Source organism: Cornus florida, unplaced genomic scaffold, assembly GCF_030987335.1.
Source record: "Cornus florida cultivar Cherokee Brave unplaced genomic scaffold, ASM3098733v1 CherokeeBrave_3.0.0_Hap2_Chr04, whole genome shotgun sequence".
In the NCBI taxonomy this organism is placed as follows: domain Eukaryota; kingdom Viridiplantae; phylum Streptophyta; class Magnoliopsida; order Cornales; family Cornaceae; genus Cornus; species Cornus florida.
The window spans coordinates 105,867,899-105,883,928 of NW_026775574.1; the positions used below are offsets into that span (position 1 = coordinate 105,867,899).

Here is a 16,030-nt window from a genome sequence, read left to right on the forward strand (position 1 = left end):
CTTTCACACATTATTAACACGCGCTTCACAATCATCTTAGAATCCCCTCATGTGCTTCACAATCATCTTAGAATCCCCTCATGTGCCACAGGACGTATATGCACGGAAGAGAGTGAAGATTACTCCACATCGAGTGAGGTTCACACTAATTGTGAGAAGTACACCCTACAAGAGGTGATCTCTACCTTTCACCTGATTGTTATGTGGCACAAAATATAATCCTCTTCCTGATACATTAGCAAGGTATGCAGTGGATTCCATAACAGTACAATTTTGCATTGCATGTAACACCATCTTTTTTTCTTGGGATCAATTACAAGTATAAAGGTTTTACATGGAAACTTTGTGCCTTGTTAAAGTACATAGCTAGTTAATAATACAGCTATGGATAGAGAATGTATTATGTTTTTTTTAAAAAAAATATTCATAGACAGGAAAGAGGAGGAGTTGGGCTCAGGCCCTGCAAGAAAAACCCCAGGCTACAATAGCACAAGAACAAGCATCAACCCGCAGACGGGGCCCAAGGCCCAAAAACACATTCAAAAAGTCGTTACAAGAATAACCAACCAAATGAATATGAAACCTAACAAGGAGAAATTAGGGATTTTGAATAACAAATGAATGTAGATTCCAAGTAGCAGTACTCGTCCAATGGGCTCCTCTGCAGTTCTTGAAGTGCACGGACAGCGGCCTTGCTCTCAACAGAATGAAGTCAGAGTTGAAAATCGTCAAAGGATGTGAACAGTGCCCCTGCAAATTCTATCCTTATGCTCACGCCAGATAAAATATACAGAGCTAGCAAGGTAGAGCTTGTTTACATTGGTGAGAGATCCAATTGATCAATAAATGCTACTTCTGGAGCAATGATGTTAGTCAAGAAGCTGCATTGAAGAAACAAATGGGATATGTTCTCAGGGCCTGTGTAGCAATTAGTGTATACACCAGTTTACCTGGTTCCATTAGAATGTGATTCAGATGCAAGTCAAATGAAAGAAAATTCATGAAATATAAAGAGTTAAAGACTAAACTTACAGTTAATGAGAGGTAAGTATTTTCAAATCCAAGAGCAAACACAATGTTGTCATACAATATCCTAATATGCATCTACTAAATTTAAAGACAAATGGAGAACATCTGTGTTGGTTTTGCAACAATGGTTGTTGCCAAATTAGTTAGCTACAGTTGACTAGTTCTATCTGATTGATGAAGAATTCACTATAATAATAACTAAAGCTCAAACTAAATGCAAATCTCTCTATATTGTGAATTTTCATTGGACAGAAATACATAATCTGGTTATATGCTGACCAAATTGTGCAATATCATCAATTCATAATCTGCTTATAGAGAGTCTAGTCCTCACTACGAATGTGTTCATAGTCCAGATCCTTCCCACTAAGCATAAAGAAAGTTTTAATCAATAAAGAACAGTTCATGTAACAAACCAAGGAAAAGTTGTTTCTTACCCGTCAATTGAAAAATAATAAATTAAATTTAAAAAATCATATCTCTGAATAACTGACACCCGATTTTTGAGCCACCAAATCCAAGATCATTCAATAATTTCTGAAAATCTAAGTTTCTACACTTTTTTTTTTTTTCCTAGTTGGTGGTACTCACACACACGTTTCTTCTGAGACTTGAACTCCTAACCTCCCTTTGGAAAGTAAGAGGCTGATACCGCTAGGCCACTGACCCGTTGGTAAGTTTCTACACTTGAATATGGAGAAATATACAGAATTGTGTGTATTTACCCTCTCACCTTGCTCACCAATGAAGGTACTTTCAGTTAGCCATGGCACGACTTTGAAATTGCAGCAATTTCTGCTAGCAATTGGGAAAAATAATGGGCCTAACGGGAAGAAAATTGGTCTCTGGAGCGAAACAACACAAAAGAACGCTGTTGATGGGAAAAAAATGGAGTGGGCTACCCTAGGAAAAGGTGTTGCAAATTTACCATCCCCAACTCTTCACTGGTGGTAGTGAGCAGCGGGTTAAATCACAGTTTAGGCAGTCGAAATTTTGAATGGTTAATGTGGCACATCCTGCAAAATCACGGCTACAATTTCCAAAAAGCTGGCGTTCATGTATGACTGCGAGATAATTAAGCAATGCCAGCACTCACAGTGACCACCATCATATGACTGCCACTGTTACTTGTTACCTTTTCTTGTAGTGAAAAAGCTTCATTAGCATGAGTAGCATAAGATGAGAACAGATGTGACAACTAACCTTGAGCTGCTCATCTGGTACGGTCCTGTTATTTGACCACAATAGAAAAGGAAGAAAAATCGCATCCTCCCACAAACCTTTAACCTCCATCTCTTCACCATGGGCTTATTTGACAGGCGAAAGGGCATATTCAACCTGAACTTAATCATGAAAACTGCTCTGAGGCAAATGGGGGGAGGGAAAGAAAAGAACAGAACTTGCCCCCATAAAGGTCAGATGTATGAAGTTGTAATTCAATCAACTTATGTAGTACATGGCCTTAGAGCTTTCAGTATATGCCTAATTTCGTCTATGTGTCAACTTTGTTCCATCCAACTACAACCAGGTATCTTGGCCAATCCTTTTTCCTGCACAACCTTTCTCAAACTCTTGGCATCATCCCACCTCCCAACAGAGGCATAAATATTGGCAAGAAGAGAATAATAACCCATTGTATCAGGCTCCAATTCAAAGCAATGCTTAGCTGCAATCTCTCCCAGCTCAACATTTTTATGCAAATTGCAAGAGAGAAGCAATGCTCCCCAAACACCAGCGTGAGGCTTCATGGGCATACTCTTTATTAATTCGTATGCTTCTTCCAACCGTCCTGCTCTGCCTAACATATCAACCATGATTCCATAATGATCAGCTGTAGGCACAAGTCCATGGTTCGTCATTGAATTAAAGCACTGGTAGCCTTCTTCAACCAAACCAACATGGTTATAAGCAGTCAGTATCCCCAGGAATGTAACTAAATTTGGATATATTTGGGAAACCATCATGTCCTCAAACAATTTGATGGCATTATTTGCCTTACCATTTATGCCACACCCCAAAATCATTGCAGTATAAGCAACCAAATCTTTCTTTTTCAAGCCATGAAAAAGCTCATATGCTTTATCAATGCTTCCACACTTAGAATAGAAGTCAATAAAAGCAGTAGCCAAATGATCATCCATTCCAATTCCTCGCTGATTCATATATGATTCAATCCAAGACCCCAATCTCAAATCTCCTAATTGAGAACAAGCGGATATAACACTAGCCAACGTCATTTTATCTGGCTGAATATTATGGAGCATCTCATTGAATAGTTGAAGGGCCTCCTTTGGTTGGCTATTTTGAGAAAAGCAAGCTATCATGGCATTATACAGGAGCAGATCTTTGTGACCCATCTGATCAAAGAGCTCATGAGCAGACTCAACATCCCCGCATTTTGAGTAACCAGAAATCATTGTAATCTGAGAAACATTATTTCTCTGAGGCATTGCATCGAAAAAACTACGAGCTAATTCTATCTTCCCACAATCTACATACCCACTAATCATTGCATTCCAGGAAGCCGGATTTCTCTCAGGCATCTGCCGGAACAAAAGGAATGCCTGGTCCATATCCCCTGCTCTCCCATACCCTGACACCATTGAATTCCACGAAATAACATCCTTCTCCGGCATCTCATCAAACACACTGTGAGCCATAGCCAAATCCCCAGATTTCACGTACCCGGACATTATTGAATTCCACGAAACCACATTTTTCCCAACCATTTCATCAAACACCTTCCGTGCAATATCCATATTCCCCAGTTTCGAGTAGAAATCGACAAGAGCTGTCTGCACATAAACAACCCCACAAAATCCAAATTTGTGAACTTGAGCATGAATTGAAATCCCACCCATCTTGTATACAATCCTGGCACATGCCTTGAGAGCAGAAGAGACAGCAAATGTGCTAGGACCCGGTCCCCAACTCTGCATTTGCACATACAGAGCAAAAGCCTCTCTGAACTGACCATGTTGAGAAAGGAATCGAATAGTGCATGACCCAGAAAAAACATCTGGGTCTTGCATATGACGGAGGATTAGTTGGGCATACTGAGAGACACTGTGAGAGTAATTACTTGAGGAGATGAGGATTTGACGGACTAATATGGGTTCAAGATGTTTAAGGCCATTGATGAGTAGTAGTCCATGGATTTGCTTTGCTTGGTTGAAAGTTAGAGACTGTTTCAACAATGATGTTAGTTTCAACACTGTTTCAACAATCATTTGGGTGGTGAGGCTACTTTAGAAATCTTCCTTTTTGTTGTCAAAACGAAGTGGGTATCAATTTATGTGACTGACTGCTCAGCTGACATGTGGTAGACCAAAGTGCAGAAATCTCAGTGAGGCGGCGCAAGTGGTGATTGGCGGTGACGATGGCAGTGGTAGTTGGCGACGGCGGTGGGAGGTTCGCCAATGCCATTGTCTCTACTGAGAAATCGATGAGCTGACTTATATACCGAATACAAGCCGTGGTCTGGAGAAAAAGAACAATAAATAAATAAATTTTGAACAATTGTTTTTCTTGGACAAATCGGTACTTCGTAACACATATCAGGAGTCAACTTTGAAGCTTCTATTTTGAATATTTTATTTTATTTTATTTTTTTCCGTATATTTTTTAGTGAGGTAAATATCACACGCTTCACAAATGCCCAAATGTGAAATTAGAACTCCCACACAAAGTGAGAAACGGGTTAGTGTAAGAGTGGTAAAATTTAAACCAGCGAAAATGTATTAGAGTCTAAAATTAGTACTTATTTAAAAAAAATTGTGTAACTTATTTCTGACTAACTCGGATAAGTCATACAATAATAACTCTGTGATTCCATTTTAACCTCAACCTTTGCTTTGAGTACCTTGATGGTAAAAATAAGAAAGCTTCAATTTAAGCTGCCCTTAGCAACTTTTAACTTGGAGGATTTGGTCAATTGCGACCAAAGTTAATCACTTTGGTCAAAAGAGATGCAATATAAATGAATTTGTTCACTCTGCCACATTGAATTATACTTGAAACAATCTAAATTCATCATGAAATATTCTCTGGATATATTCGAAATATTAGAAATAAAAAGAGAGAGGGGGCCAAAATATGTGGGCTGTTGAAAATATACAATAAAATGGGAATGAAAGTGGACACTGGACACCAACTTGATAAACATAAATTTCTGAGCAAAATTTTGGTTAACTAGTTCCAAATAGTCACGTCTCACAACTCACAAGCTGCTTCATATTTGGGGTATCTAATAACTGAATACCTAAAGAAAGAAATTTTCATCAGAAGTCTCCTCGGAATAAAAATCTTACATTTAATTTGCTTAACTAATTTACCCGAATCAGAACAAGAATCACTTTCAACGGATATAATAAGATTATGATAATCAATGGGATTATCCAAGACATATAAACGAATTTCATATGTGAAAAGCAAACAACAGCTTGATGAATTTTGAATGCATTCCATTTATCCATATAAAAACCTTAAAGCTACGTTCGGTGCTCCCAAACACAACATTAGCTAATTTAATATGAATTGTGCAAAAGAACAGCTTTTCAGGCGGTGGAATCCACCAAGAAGGTTCATAACCACTTAATGACCGTTGCACTTGTTGGTCTGGTCTGCGTTCAACACAGATGAATTAGGTCATCATCTCCCACATTCTGCACAAATCATCAACTTTCCCATATTGAATCTGCAAGACAGTCAAAGATTCAGTGTGCTTCTAGGACAAAAATGATGCAATGCTCTATCACTTTGATCTAATCAGGTGCTACATACATCACTTTCCCAGGAATACAGATCTCAAGCAAGCAGGTGAACCAGATAGTTTGAAAGTTACCAAAATTGACTAGAGTACAATGCAGTTAAGAATGAGAAGAGGCTCAGACATCTTTATAAAGAGATTGCTCAAAAATACTATTGAAAAAGGCACTACACTAGACAGCTTCAGATGTGGAATCAAAGTACTACCAGTTTATGTTTTGCAAGACCCTCATTAGTCATTAAGATGATATATCTCACAAACCAAAATCCTCATTAAAAGTTTACCCAGTAAGGTATAGGTACTCCACTCTAGAAATTGACTTACCAAAACCAGCCCATGATTTTGTTCACTCTCCTCCCAAGACACCTCCACCTACAAATCTTGAATCATTGCAAGCATATCAAAGTCCCAACTGATGTAATTAAAAACAATTCAAACTCCTCCACTAATCTACAACAGAAAATTCCTGAACATGTGCAAAACTTAACATCGCAATGGAAGAATGGATTTCAAGGCTGCAAAAGAAATCTATTTGGAAACAATGCTGGCTACACAAACAACAGACAATTTAAACAAGAACAAGAAGGCTGCTGAATTCTGAAAAGAAGAATAGGGAAGTCACATAGAGATAAATATGAGATTCAAATTCTCATACTATTCTTATTTTGTAATAAAAGTGATACCAACCAACACTAATGTTGAACTAGGACTGAAATAAGTCAAAATCCAATTCTCGTGTATAAAAGTTGCAAATAAAGTCAGTTTAACCAATTCAAATAAACACTACGTGTGAACTTTTAGAGATCCTCAGCCTATTTGGGCATTCTAAATTTGTCTGTTTATTTCACGTTAGGTCATGACGCCTCGTTTTCAAAATATAAGTCCTGCTTCCCACTAAGGTTATGAGCTCCTCTCTTTATTACTAGCACATGTTGCAAATTTTACTGCAACAGTCATCACCTCATTGGATTATCGTTTTATCTTTACTAGATTTCACTGTTCATGGCCCAAGGTCAAAAATGAATCAAGAAGCATGATGCCATTAAGCAATAACATCATCAAAAATGATCCCAACAAATTATAAAAGATAATAAATTATATTTTCCTTGTTTACTGTTTAGTTTCACAATGTTGCTTCCTTCTATCCGCCAGATGTACATGCACACACACAAAAACCTGACTTATAAGGTATTACACCTGCCTCTTCCTACCATATATTCACTGTTTCACATTCATTCAACGAATTCCCATTCATGCAGTGAAGCAAAACAGTAGATAATGAAACAGTTGGTAGCAAGCTTTTCTTCGATAAGTAAAATTGTATAGAAGCGCTCAAAAGGGGAGCAGAACACAAGAGAAATACACAAGACCACAAAGGGCCTCTAAGCCTTCGGAGATGATCTCTACCTGAAACCCAACAAAAAAGAGTGGAAAGAATAGAAATCGACATCTCCTTCCTATCAAAATATCTCCTATTCCTCTCAAGCCAAATACACCACACACAGAGAGGCGTAGCCCTCCAAGCATATCCTGAATGTGGGCCCCCACAAGGCAACCTCTCCAAGCCTTAATTAACCCTCTAACGGGTCCAGGCATAACCTAGAGAAGCCCAAACAATCCAATCATCAAAAGCCCAGCATTCTCTAGCCATGGTGCAATGAATGAGAAGGTGATTCAATGTTTCCTCATCTCGAAGACACATATAGCAACGATTGACCACCACCTAATTTCTCCTTCTCAAGTTATCCTTGGGTTAAGATCCTTCCCAGAACAGAGGTCCACGCAAAGAAAGCCACCTTGAGTGGAGCCTTTGAGCGCCAAACAGACTTCCAAGGAAAGCGAACTCTAGGATTATCCGAGAGACACCTGAAAAAAGATCTCACCTCAAAATGCTCTTGAGAGTTAGTAGCCCAAGACCAACCATTAGAATCCTCAACCACAATCCTTTGGTGATACAACAACTCCAAGAAACGAATGGCCTCCTCAATCTCCCAGTCCTGAAACAATCGCCTGAATCGAACATCCCGAACCAGTCTCCCACTATCAAGATGATAACAGTTGACCACCATGGCTTGCCTATCAGAAGCAATCCTGAAAAGCTGAGATAAAGCGAGAGCGAGAGGAGCACCCCACACCACACATCCTCCCAAAAACTAATCCTCCTCCCATCCCTAAGTCGAAACCGAACATGTTTGGAAAAGTCATCCCACCCCTTCCGAATAGAATTCCAAACCCCCACCCCTCGAGGACCATGCACTTTCAGCGAACTCCACCCTCCTCTCATCTCCCCAAATCAACTCGCCATGACCCTCCTCCAAAGCCAGTGTCTTTCCACACCAAACCTCCACAACCATTTCACAAGGAAGGCCTTAGTAAAAGGCACCAGTCTTCGAAGACCCAAACCTCCATTCCAAATCGGCCTGCAAACCTGCTCCCAACGACCCAGATGAAACTTGAACTCTTCTCCTCTACCCCCCCACAGAAAATTTCGCTACAATCTCTCAATCCTCTCCGCAACTAAAGAGGGAATCTGAAAAAAAGAGAGAAAATAAGTGGGAAGGCATGAGAGGGTGCTCTTACTCAGAGTGACCCGGCCTCCCTCGGAGAGATACTGCTTCTTCCAGCCCGCCAACCTCCTCTCAAACCTATCCACCACTGGATCCCAAACCCCCACACACCTTGAAGGAGCTCCCAGAGGCAACCCTAAGTAAGAGATGGGAAATGGATTGACTTTCTTCCATCGATATGTAAATTCTTCATGTAATGATGATATTTTACTTCCATCAATATGTAAAATTTTCATGTAATGATGATTTCTATAGTCAACGTAATAAACAGTGGAATAGCATACAGTTAAGATGACAAAAGGAAATAACAATCCTCGAGTTTAGACAAGTTCGAGAAACTTTTAAAAGGAGCTATCCATGTAGGTACATAAATGAATGGTTACCTGAAAATTCCAGTAAAAGAGTTCAGTAGCAATGAGCAAATCTGAGTGCAGTGGGAGGCTTCCTGCCAAAAAAAAAACAGAGGACACTGGGGAGCCACTTCGTTCGCCACTCTGTGCACTTGATGAAATTATATTTGGTCTGTACCAAGTCCATCCCTCCAACACCTTCCATTAACAGGGCACAACACAAGATTATGACCTTCTAAAAAACTCGGGATGAGGAGACCATAACAATATCAACTATGATATGTTTTCAAAATACTTGAATACAAGAAGAAATGTAGTAATCCCAAATACACAATGCAAAAAAATATGCAACTTCAACATCCAGCACAAAAGTTATTCACCAAACGCTGGTGTTTTATCAACTGAGAACAATGTATCACATTGTTAGTGGTGAAACACAAATCAACATCAAGTTTTGAAATTCATTTGGTAAGTAGATTAATTTTGAAAGTTAATCGTGTATAAATATAAGAATCAATAAAATACAGACATTTTGGCAACTCCATTGAAAACTAGCTATTGATTGCCATATATTTTGGATGTATTTTCCATTTTTAAAAATATAATTTTGCTTTCACACTAACCAGTGGGAGAATACAGCTAGAAAGCTAACCAAACACCACCTCAATTAAGGGACATTGAAAGCAACACTGCTTTCATTTTTTCTAGCTAGAGTGAAAACCGCGATGAGAAAACTGACCAACAAAAAAAAAATCAATTCATATTGTAAACAAAGGCTCCCTTCGCTATAGAGAGGGAGAGGGATCTACTTCCACCGTGTTAATAAATGTATTGAAGTATACAAAATACATGTAGTAGGAAATTTACTCTCCAAAATGAACGGTTGGAGATGTATACAGTGATTGACAAGCTAATCTCAATCCTTACACTCGAATCTTTCAAGCAAACATACAAGCCTGCTATCTCCAGAAAAAGTAAGTTTCAAAACTGAGTAGTGAGTTTATATCATGAAATAAATGAACAAAGATCTCTATCTGCTCAAAGGTTCTAGCTGAACTTCCATCCTTTCAGATGGATGGGACTGTTTTCCTGCAAATGCCCGAGTTGGGCTCAACAGATCAGTATCCTCATCCTCACTGTTACCCAACACCCAATTGCTTCTTCCAAAAATTCTATCCCTCCTCCGCGTTTTCTCACGATACTCCAAATACGTGACCGTCAAAGCACCAATCAAGAACCAAATTATCAAAGCCCAGTTGAGTCCTTGAACATTTATCCCACCATACCTATCTCCTAAATGCTTCATTCCAGTAAAAAGAGCTGCAATTCCAGCAACAACGGCGCATCTGCCAACAATAACATGAATATACTCCCAAAGAAGCCTTTTTGAGGAAACCTCCTCCCCATTAGCAGGTCTTTTAGGTCTCAGGTACGCATTCACTGGTTGTACACAAGCAAAAGATATAGCGATGATTCCAAACTTTGCATGTAATGAGCCAAAATATAAACCCCGAAGCTCAGCAACAGCAAAAAGAAAGCCAAGAAAGACTATTGCTAGTCCCGAGTACTGCAAGTAAACATGAATCTGGAACCATCCATCACCCTTCACATGTTTTAAGTATCTAGCTGCCAATATTCCACCAGGAAGCAAAATTCCCCAAGCAAGAAACATCATGAACCCATGTACAGCTAACACTGGCCGTAACTCCTCTTCTGCTTCTGCAGAACCACGCATAAGCAGCACATGAACAGGTCTGCTGCTTCTAGTGGAATGCATATTTCTCTCGCTCAAATGGTCTCCCGACCATTGAGCACCCATAGCCCAGATAACTTTTAGCGGAGTTGTAGCCTCAATAATATTGTTACACTCCCTCCTATTATCTCGATTGCATGATGGATTCAGAGGACGGGTGAACTCCAAAGTGATTATGCCATTTTCTGATTTGCATCTTACAAAGGTCAAGTTCTCATTCGTAGGATGTATACTTGAAGCATCCTTTCCGTCAATCCAGTATGTATTAACACCCCCTTTACCATTATCATCAATCCAACCCACATAAACGTAGCTATTCACCATTCCACTGCCAAATCCAATTGCAAGATAACCACTCTTTTTTTCACCCCGAGCTGCAATAGATATTGAATCTTCTGACATTGTCCAAAAAAGAGTAACTTGCTGGTCATCCAACATAACACTGCTATTGTACATATCCGGCAAGCCCCCATCAACAACTTGAACCTTCCAACCCATTTTCTGTGCATATACTGACTGATAGTAAACTTGATCTGGGGTATTCCGGTTCGGTGTCCAGGCTAATTCCGTAGGACTGGCTTGAACTCCTTCAGCTTTGGGTCCCCCTACATAAATAGTCTCAGACATATTTCTTAGAGTTGCATTCCCACCGAGCGGGTCAGAAGTTACATAGAATGCAACATCATGCCCAGCTTGTATAGAAAACTTCACTTGAACCCCCCTTTCAACCCTCAACACAGGAGCTTCTTTCTTGTTGATGTATAAAACTTTAGAAGGATTTGGGGGATTAGGGTAATGCAATGCTGGACCTGTTGAAACAACAAGTGGTGTATTTGCATCTGCAATGACTATATCTTGATCCTCCTTATCTTCAGCATCCAACGGCCCCAAGCAATCATTCACATGCTTTGAGACATTGAGAGTCAAGTGCCCATAAGTCCCACCATGATTTTGTGGAAGATAATAAGGGGTGATAGAATCAGCCGGCTTTATCAACCCCAAAGCCCAAATAACGATCATGTTATCCGTATGGTTCACGGGCAAATCATACTTCTTGTCAACTGACTTCAATGGCCTTTGATACCGTATAAAGGAAACCCCATCTTTCCTGTGCCCATAAACCAACTTCGTATTGTTCACTAAACCAACAGGATCTGAGCCTTCGAACATGGAGTCAGGACAAACACCATGAACACCACCATCCTTGTCTATGGAACACTCGCTGTACTTTGTAATGAAATAATCATCGGCAAACGGCATACCCTCCTCTGAAAACCCTGTCACGGCCACATCGGCACCAACCATAAACTTGGAAGATGCATTAGGATCCGCCCACCCAAATGCCATATAATTCTGAATCCCCATTGCCGCCTCCAACCCAATATCTATCACATCATCATCTGCTCTCAACGTCCACCTAACCCTATATGTCGACGACAACTCCTTGCAATTCTCAAACATCGTGGGCTGCTCATAAACCCAAGCACTCAAATTACCGGTGCCAACCGTCTGTGAAGGTGGCGGGGCAGAATCTTCTGACCCATTTCTTGGGGTTTTCAGCAAAACATGGCCGAAATCTGACGCCATGGGTATGTCCCAAATGGCGACGACTCTGATCTGATCCCAAGTCACGTTGTTCATCAAACTAACAACAAAGCTATCATTTTTATATGTTTGATTCAAACTCTGATCAGATATAAGAAAGCCCCTGGTTAGGTTATCAAAAGTATCGCCGGTTGCACCCCACCAGTGCACATCCGACCCTTGGATCATATCAAATTCTCTAACCCTAAACGAGCAATCATCGATTACCTCAAACACACCTCTGAGTTGGTGTTGAAGCATGATGAATTGAGACTCGAAATTGAGCAGAGAAGTGTTGGTTTTAGAACAAGTCGAACCCGGATCCGAATAACAGCAGTATAACCAATGCAAGAGAAACCCTAGAATGAGCAGTAATTTTCTTGCCATGGAAATGAGATCCGAGAAAACGGATCTGGTATGTTTTTGGATCCGTAAGTGTTTTGTGTTGTGTGTGTTGGTGATTTTGATGCTTTGGAAGAGAAAAGAAGTTACCTGGTGATATCGGAGGGGACTGCTAGGTTGCCGCCGATGGTGTGTCTGTAGAGAGAGAGAGTTGGGGATGACTCAGTGGGAAAAGAGACGAGTCTCGTCGTTAGTGCGTTGAAGAAAGCTTTGTACTTTATGGTTTTGGGGTGGTGGGCCAGCTAATCAAAGAGTGCGTCATGGACGAGGAAACCACTACACTAGTTGTAATTATATTAGCAACGTTAATTGTGCTTTGTTACCTAATTTTTTAGTCATCTTTTTAAGAGTTTTTTTATTTTTTTTTAGGATGGTGGTGTTTGAGTCAAAGCACATTACGTTCCCTTGTGAAAAATATGGTGCTCTGACTCGATCACCATCGTCCTAAAAAAATAAAATAAAAAATGACCCAATTTTTAACTCATAAGTCCAATTTTGAACTGGCAGTGGAATTGGTCAGTTTTGACTTGCGTTAAGCTATTTCTATATACACAATGCACTGGATTGTCCAATTAGAAAAAAAATGAAATATACACAATGCACTGGATTGTCTAATTAGGAAAAAATGACACAAAATTTAAAATGTAGTGAAGACTATAAAATATCTAGACCACCTTTCCTTTTTATTCTCGTTGGTCGATTTTCCATAACTTGGCCACCTATGAAGAAATCTATTTTAAGACAATAAATTATAGACACTAAATAGGAGAGAAACTTAATGTTATGTTTGGCAACATCAAAGTACCAATTTCATACTTCTAAATTTAATATTTATTTTTACGTAGTGATGATATGGTATCACACATTATTTAACATTTAAATTTGGATAAAGTTTAAAAAAAAAAAAAAAAAAAAAAACCCTAAATTATGTCCAAATTTACAGATAATCCGAAATATTTTTTGTGCATAAAATTCTTGAACTATCACATTTAGTTGCAAAATGGCCCATTGCCTGGCCTATTTTTCATTAAATAACCATAATACATTTTCTTATTGAATTATACTTGGTGTATTTTTCGTTGAAATAAATTATGAAAACAAAATCGTACTAATTTGATGAAATATACTCCATTAAATTTGCATAAATTTACCTTTAATTTTTTTAATTAATTACTTAAATAAAAAAATTTGAAAAATTTTCATGAATGTATTGCATAAAAAAGAAGATATTTTCTATTTAAGTAATTTTATTAATTTTTCATGAATATTGTATGAAAAAGAAGCTATTTTTTATACTAAAACTTTTTAAAGTGAATATAATAAGTTTTATTATCAATCATTTTAGAAAATGGTAGTTACAAATCTATTTATTTTTCTATTTTTATAATCAATTGATACTAATTATAAAATTAAGGTAAATGGTATAATTAATATTTAAATAAGAGAAAATATAATAAAAATGACAAATTTAATAAGAAAGAGAAAAATAATCTTTTGTGATGGGTTTTATCCTTAATTGCAACAAATCAGTAATTTAGAGAGACAATCTTTAATTCAGGAATTATTTATAAAAGGGTAATAGTTCAAGATTCTTTTTGTACTTTATCCGTTAAATTTTTAGTGAGTTATATCACTATTTGCTTTAATTGGTGTGTGAAACCATATCTGCACTACATGATAAACATTTAAGTTCTCTCAAGCTCTGTGTGTATGTGTGTTTGTTTTCATGGACCTTAAAGCCTCTGGGACATCAATCCTCTACTTTGAGAACTAAATTAACATGATAGCTTCTTCCTCCTCAGAAAGATTATTTTTATCTAATATACTAGTACTACCTCTTCATCCATCACAATATGGAAATCCAAAAATTAGAAATTAAAAACCCACCAAAGGGTCCTTTGGATCTAGGACTTTTGCTTTACAATGAAATAAAAAACAAAAAGTAAATTACATTAAACCTCCTTTTTTATTTGTATTTTTCACTAAATTCCTTTTTTTTATTATTTTTTTTTCCAAAACAACCCCCTTAACTATTAGAGGGAGTAATTTAACTGACGGAAGTTAGTTGAAAATGAGTTATTTGGACATTTAGTTTCTCATATATTTTTGAGACACAAATGTCATTGTACCTATTTTAATATACCTCCACATATATATCTACTCCATTATCACTCTTAGACGTATGTCTTACACCATTGCAACAACATGTACTCTTCTTCTTGTTCAAATTATTTTATTTATCTATCATTATAATATTATATATAATTTGTATCATGATATAATGGTATATATAATATGTATCATTAAATATTATTTAAACATATTTTCATTTCTATCTAGCCTTCAGACCAATATAAATCTAGGTTTTTTTTCTTGAAATTTATTTGCTATATATATATATATGTATTTGAGAATTATATTGTGCATTCATTTATTTGGTTTTATTAATTTTCATTTTGTATAGATTTATTAAAGGGACACTATGAGAAATAATGCCTTTTTTTTTTTTTTCCTTTTTTATATTATTTATACCTACTTGTTTTCTTCTTCTATATATATATATATATATATATATTTCAAAATCATTTTTTTATTATATTTATATGGTACATTGAAATATATTTATATGTATAGTATGTCTTTATAATGATGTGTAAATATATCTAACTAGAATTATTGATTTTTCTAAGCTTTCAAACAATTAGAGCCACTAATATTTATGTGTATACACAGATGTATCTAAAATCTAATATCTATATGTCTTTATATACATGTGGGGTATATTAAAATAGGTGTAAAGAATTTTTGTCTCAAAAAAAAATGAGAAATTAAATATCCAAGCAACTCCCTTTCAATTAACTTCCGTTAGTTAAATTGCTCCTCTCTAATAGTTAAGGGGGTTTTTTGGCAAAAAAAGTAGAAAAAGGGGGGTTTAGTGAAAAATACAGATAGGAAAAGGGGGTTTAATGTAGTTCACCCTAAAAAAAAATATGAAAAAAAAAAAAAAAAAAATCATGCATACTTGAATTGCATATTTCGAACACTCAACTTGATCACAGTAAACATATGAAGTTGGATTCCAATCCTTTTCTTATTTTCTATAATTCCTTCATTTCAACTTGAATTGCATAAAGAGTGTAGTTTTTATTTTTTATTTTTTATTTTTTTGTGTGCAACAAAGACATGATAGTGTATATATTCATAGATGTTTGGTTTAACTTTTTGAAAGAAAAAAAATCATAAATTCTTAAAGGAGAGGTTGAGATATAGCGCAAAGCAATGGTGATTCCAACAGTTGCTTCCATGCAACCAGAGCAGGTCTCTCATGATGCCTTGGTATGGCATCCCTCAGACTCCTCTGGTAAGTCTGGTGCTCATAACGCTGAATCATGTTATTCTGAATCTTCTTCGTCTCGATCTTTCCCTATTCAGCTTGCATTGCTTGTCGGTGCGAGCCATCCCAGACTTTCCGAAATCAGTTGAAGCATGGGGTTGAAGCCAAGGCTGTTGCCTTGCGTTTTGGGTGGGTTGGTTTGGGTTTTTTGTCGGGGTTTGGTAGTCATGTTTTGCGTATGGT

The 16,030-nt window shown here is 37.4% G+C and overlaps 2 protein-coding genes and 1 long non-coding RNA gene across 6 annotated transcripts; all 3 read right to left on the reverse strand.

Moving 5' to 3' along the window:
* Positions 1–283: 283 nt before the first annotated feature.
* LOC132304521 (pentatricopeptide repeat-containing protein At4g22760) lies at positions 284–4,739 on the reverse strand. Of its 2 annotated transcripts, none has more exons than XM_059802249.1 (2): positions 2,233–4,739; positions 284–950 (listed from the first exon to the last, which is right to left on the reverse strand). In XM_059802249.1, the coding sequence occupies exon 1, from the start codon at positions 4,257–4,259 to the stop codon at positions 2,529–2,531; it is 1,731 nt and encodes a 576-aa protein (XP_059658232.1). In that variant the 5' UTR covers positions 4,260–4,739; the 3' UTR covers positions 284–950; positions 2,233–2,528. The 2 variants fall into 2 exon arrangements, with proteins under 2 accessions (XP_059658232.1, XP_059658233.1); XM_059802250.1 differs by having other exon boundaries at positions 284–881; positions 1,763–4,739.
* Positions 4,740–5,339: 600 nt separating this feature from the next.
* LOC132304524 (uncharacterized) lies at positions 5,340–12,830 on the reverse strand. Of its 3 annotated transcripts, XR_009481603.1 has the most exons (4): positions 12,544–12,830; positions 8,748–8,912; positions 6,122–6,177; positions 5,344–5,725 (listed from the first exon to the last, which is right to left on the reverse strand). It is a non-coding gene; the product is annotated as an uncharacterized LOC132304524 (long non-coding RNA). The 3 variants fall into 3 exon arrangements; XR_009481601.1 differs by having other exon boundaries at positions 5,340–6,177; XR_009481602.1 differs by lacking the exon at positions 6,122–6,177 and having other exon boundaries at positions 5,347–5,725.
* Positions 9,450–12,550, reverse strand: LOC132304522 (cytochrome b561, DM13 and DOMON domain-containing protein At5g54830). The gene has a single exon (XM_059802251.1). It carries the CDS (start codon positions 12,436–12,438, stop codon positions 9,745–9,747), a length of 2,694 nt encoding a protein of 897 aa, XP_059658234.1. The 5' UTR covers positions 12,439–12,550; the 3' UTR covers positions 9,450–9,744.
* Positions 12,831–16,030: the final 3,200 nt, after the last annotated feature.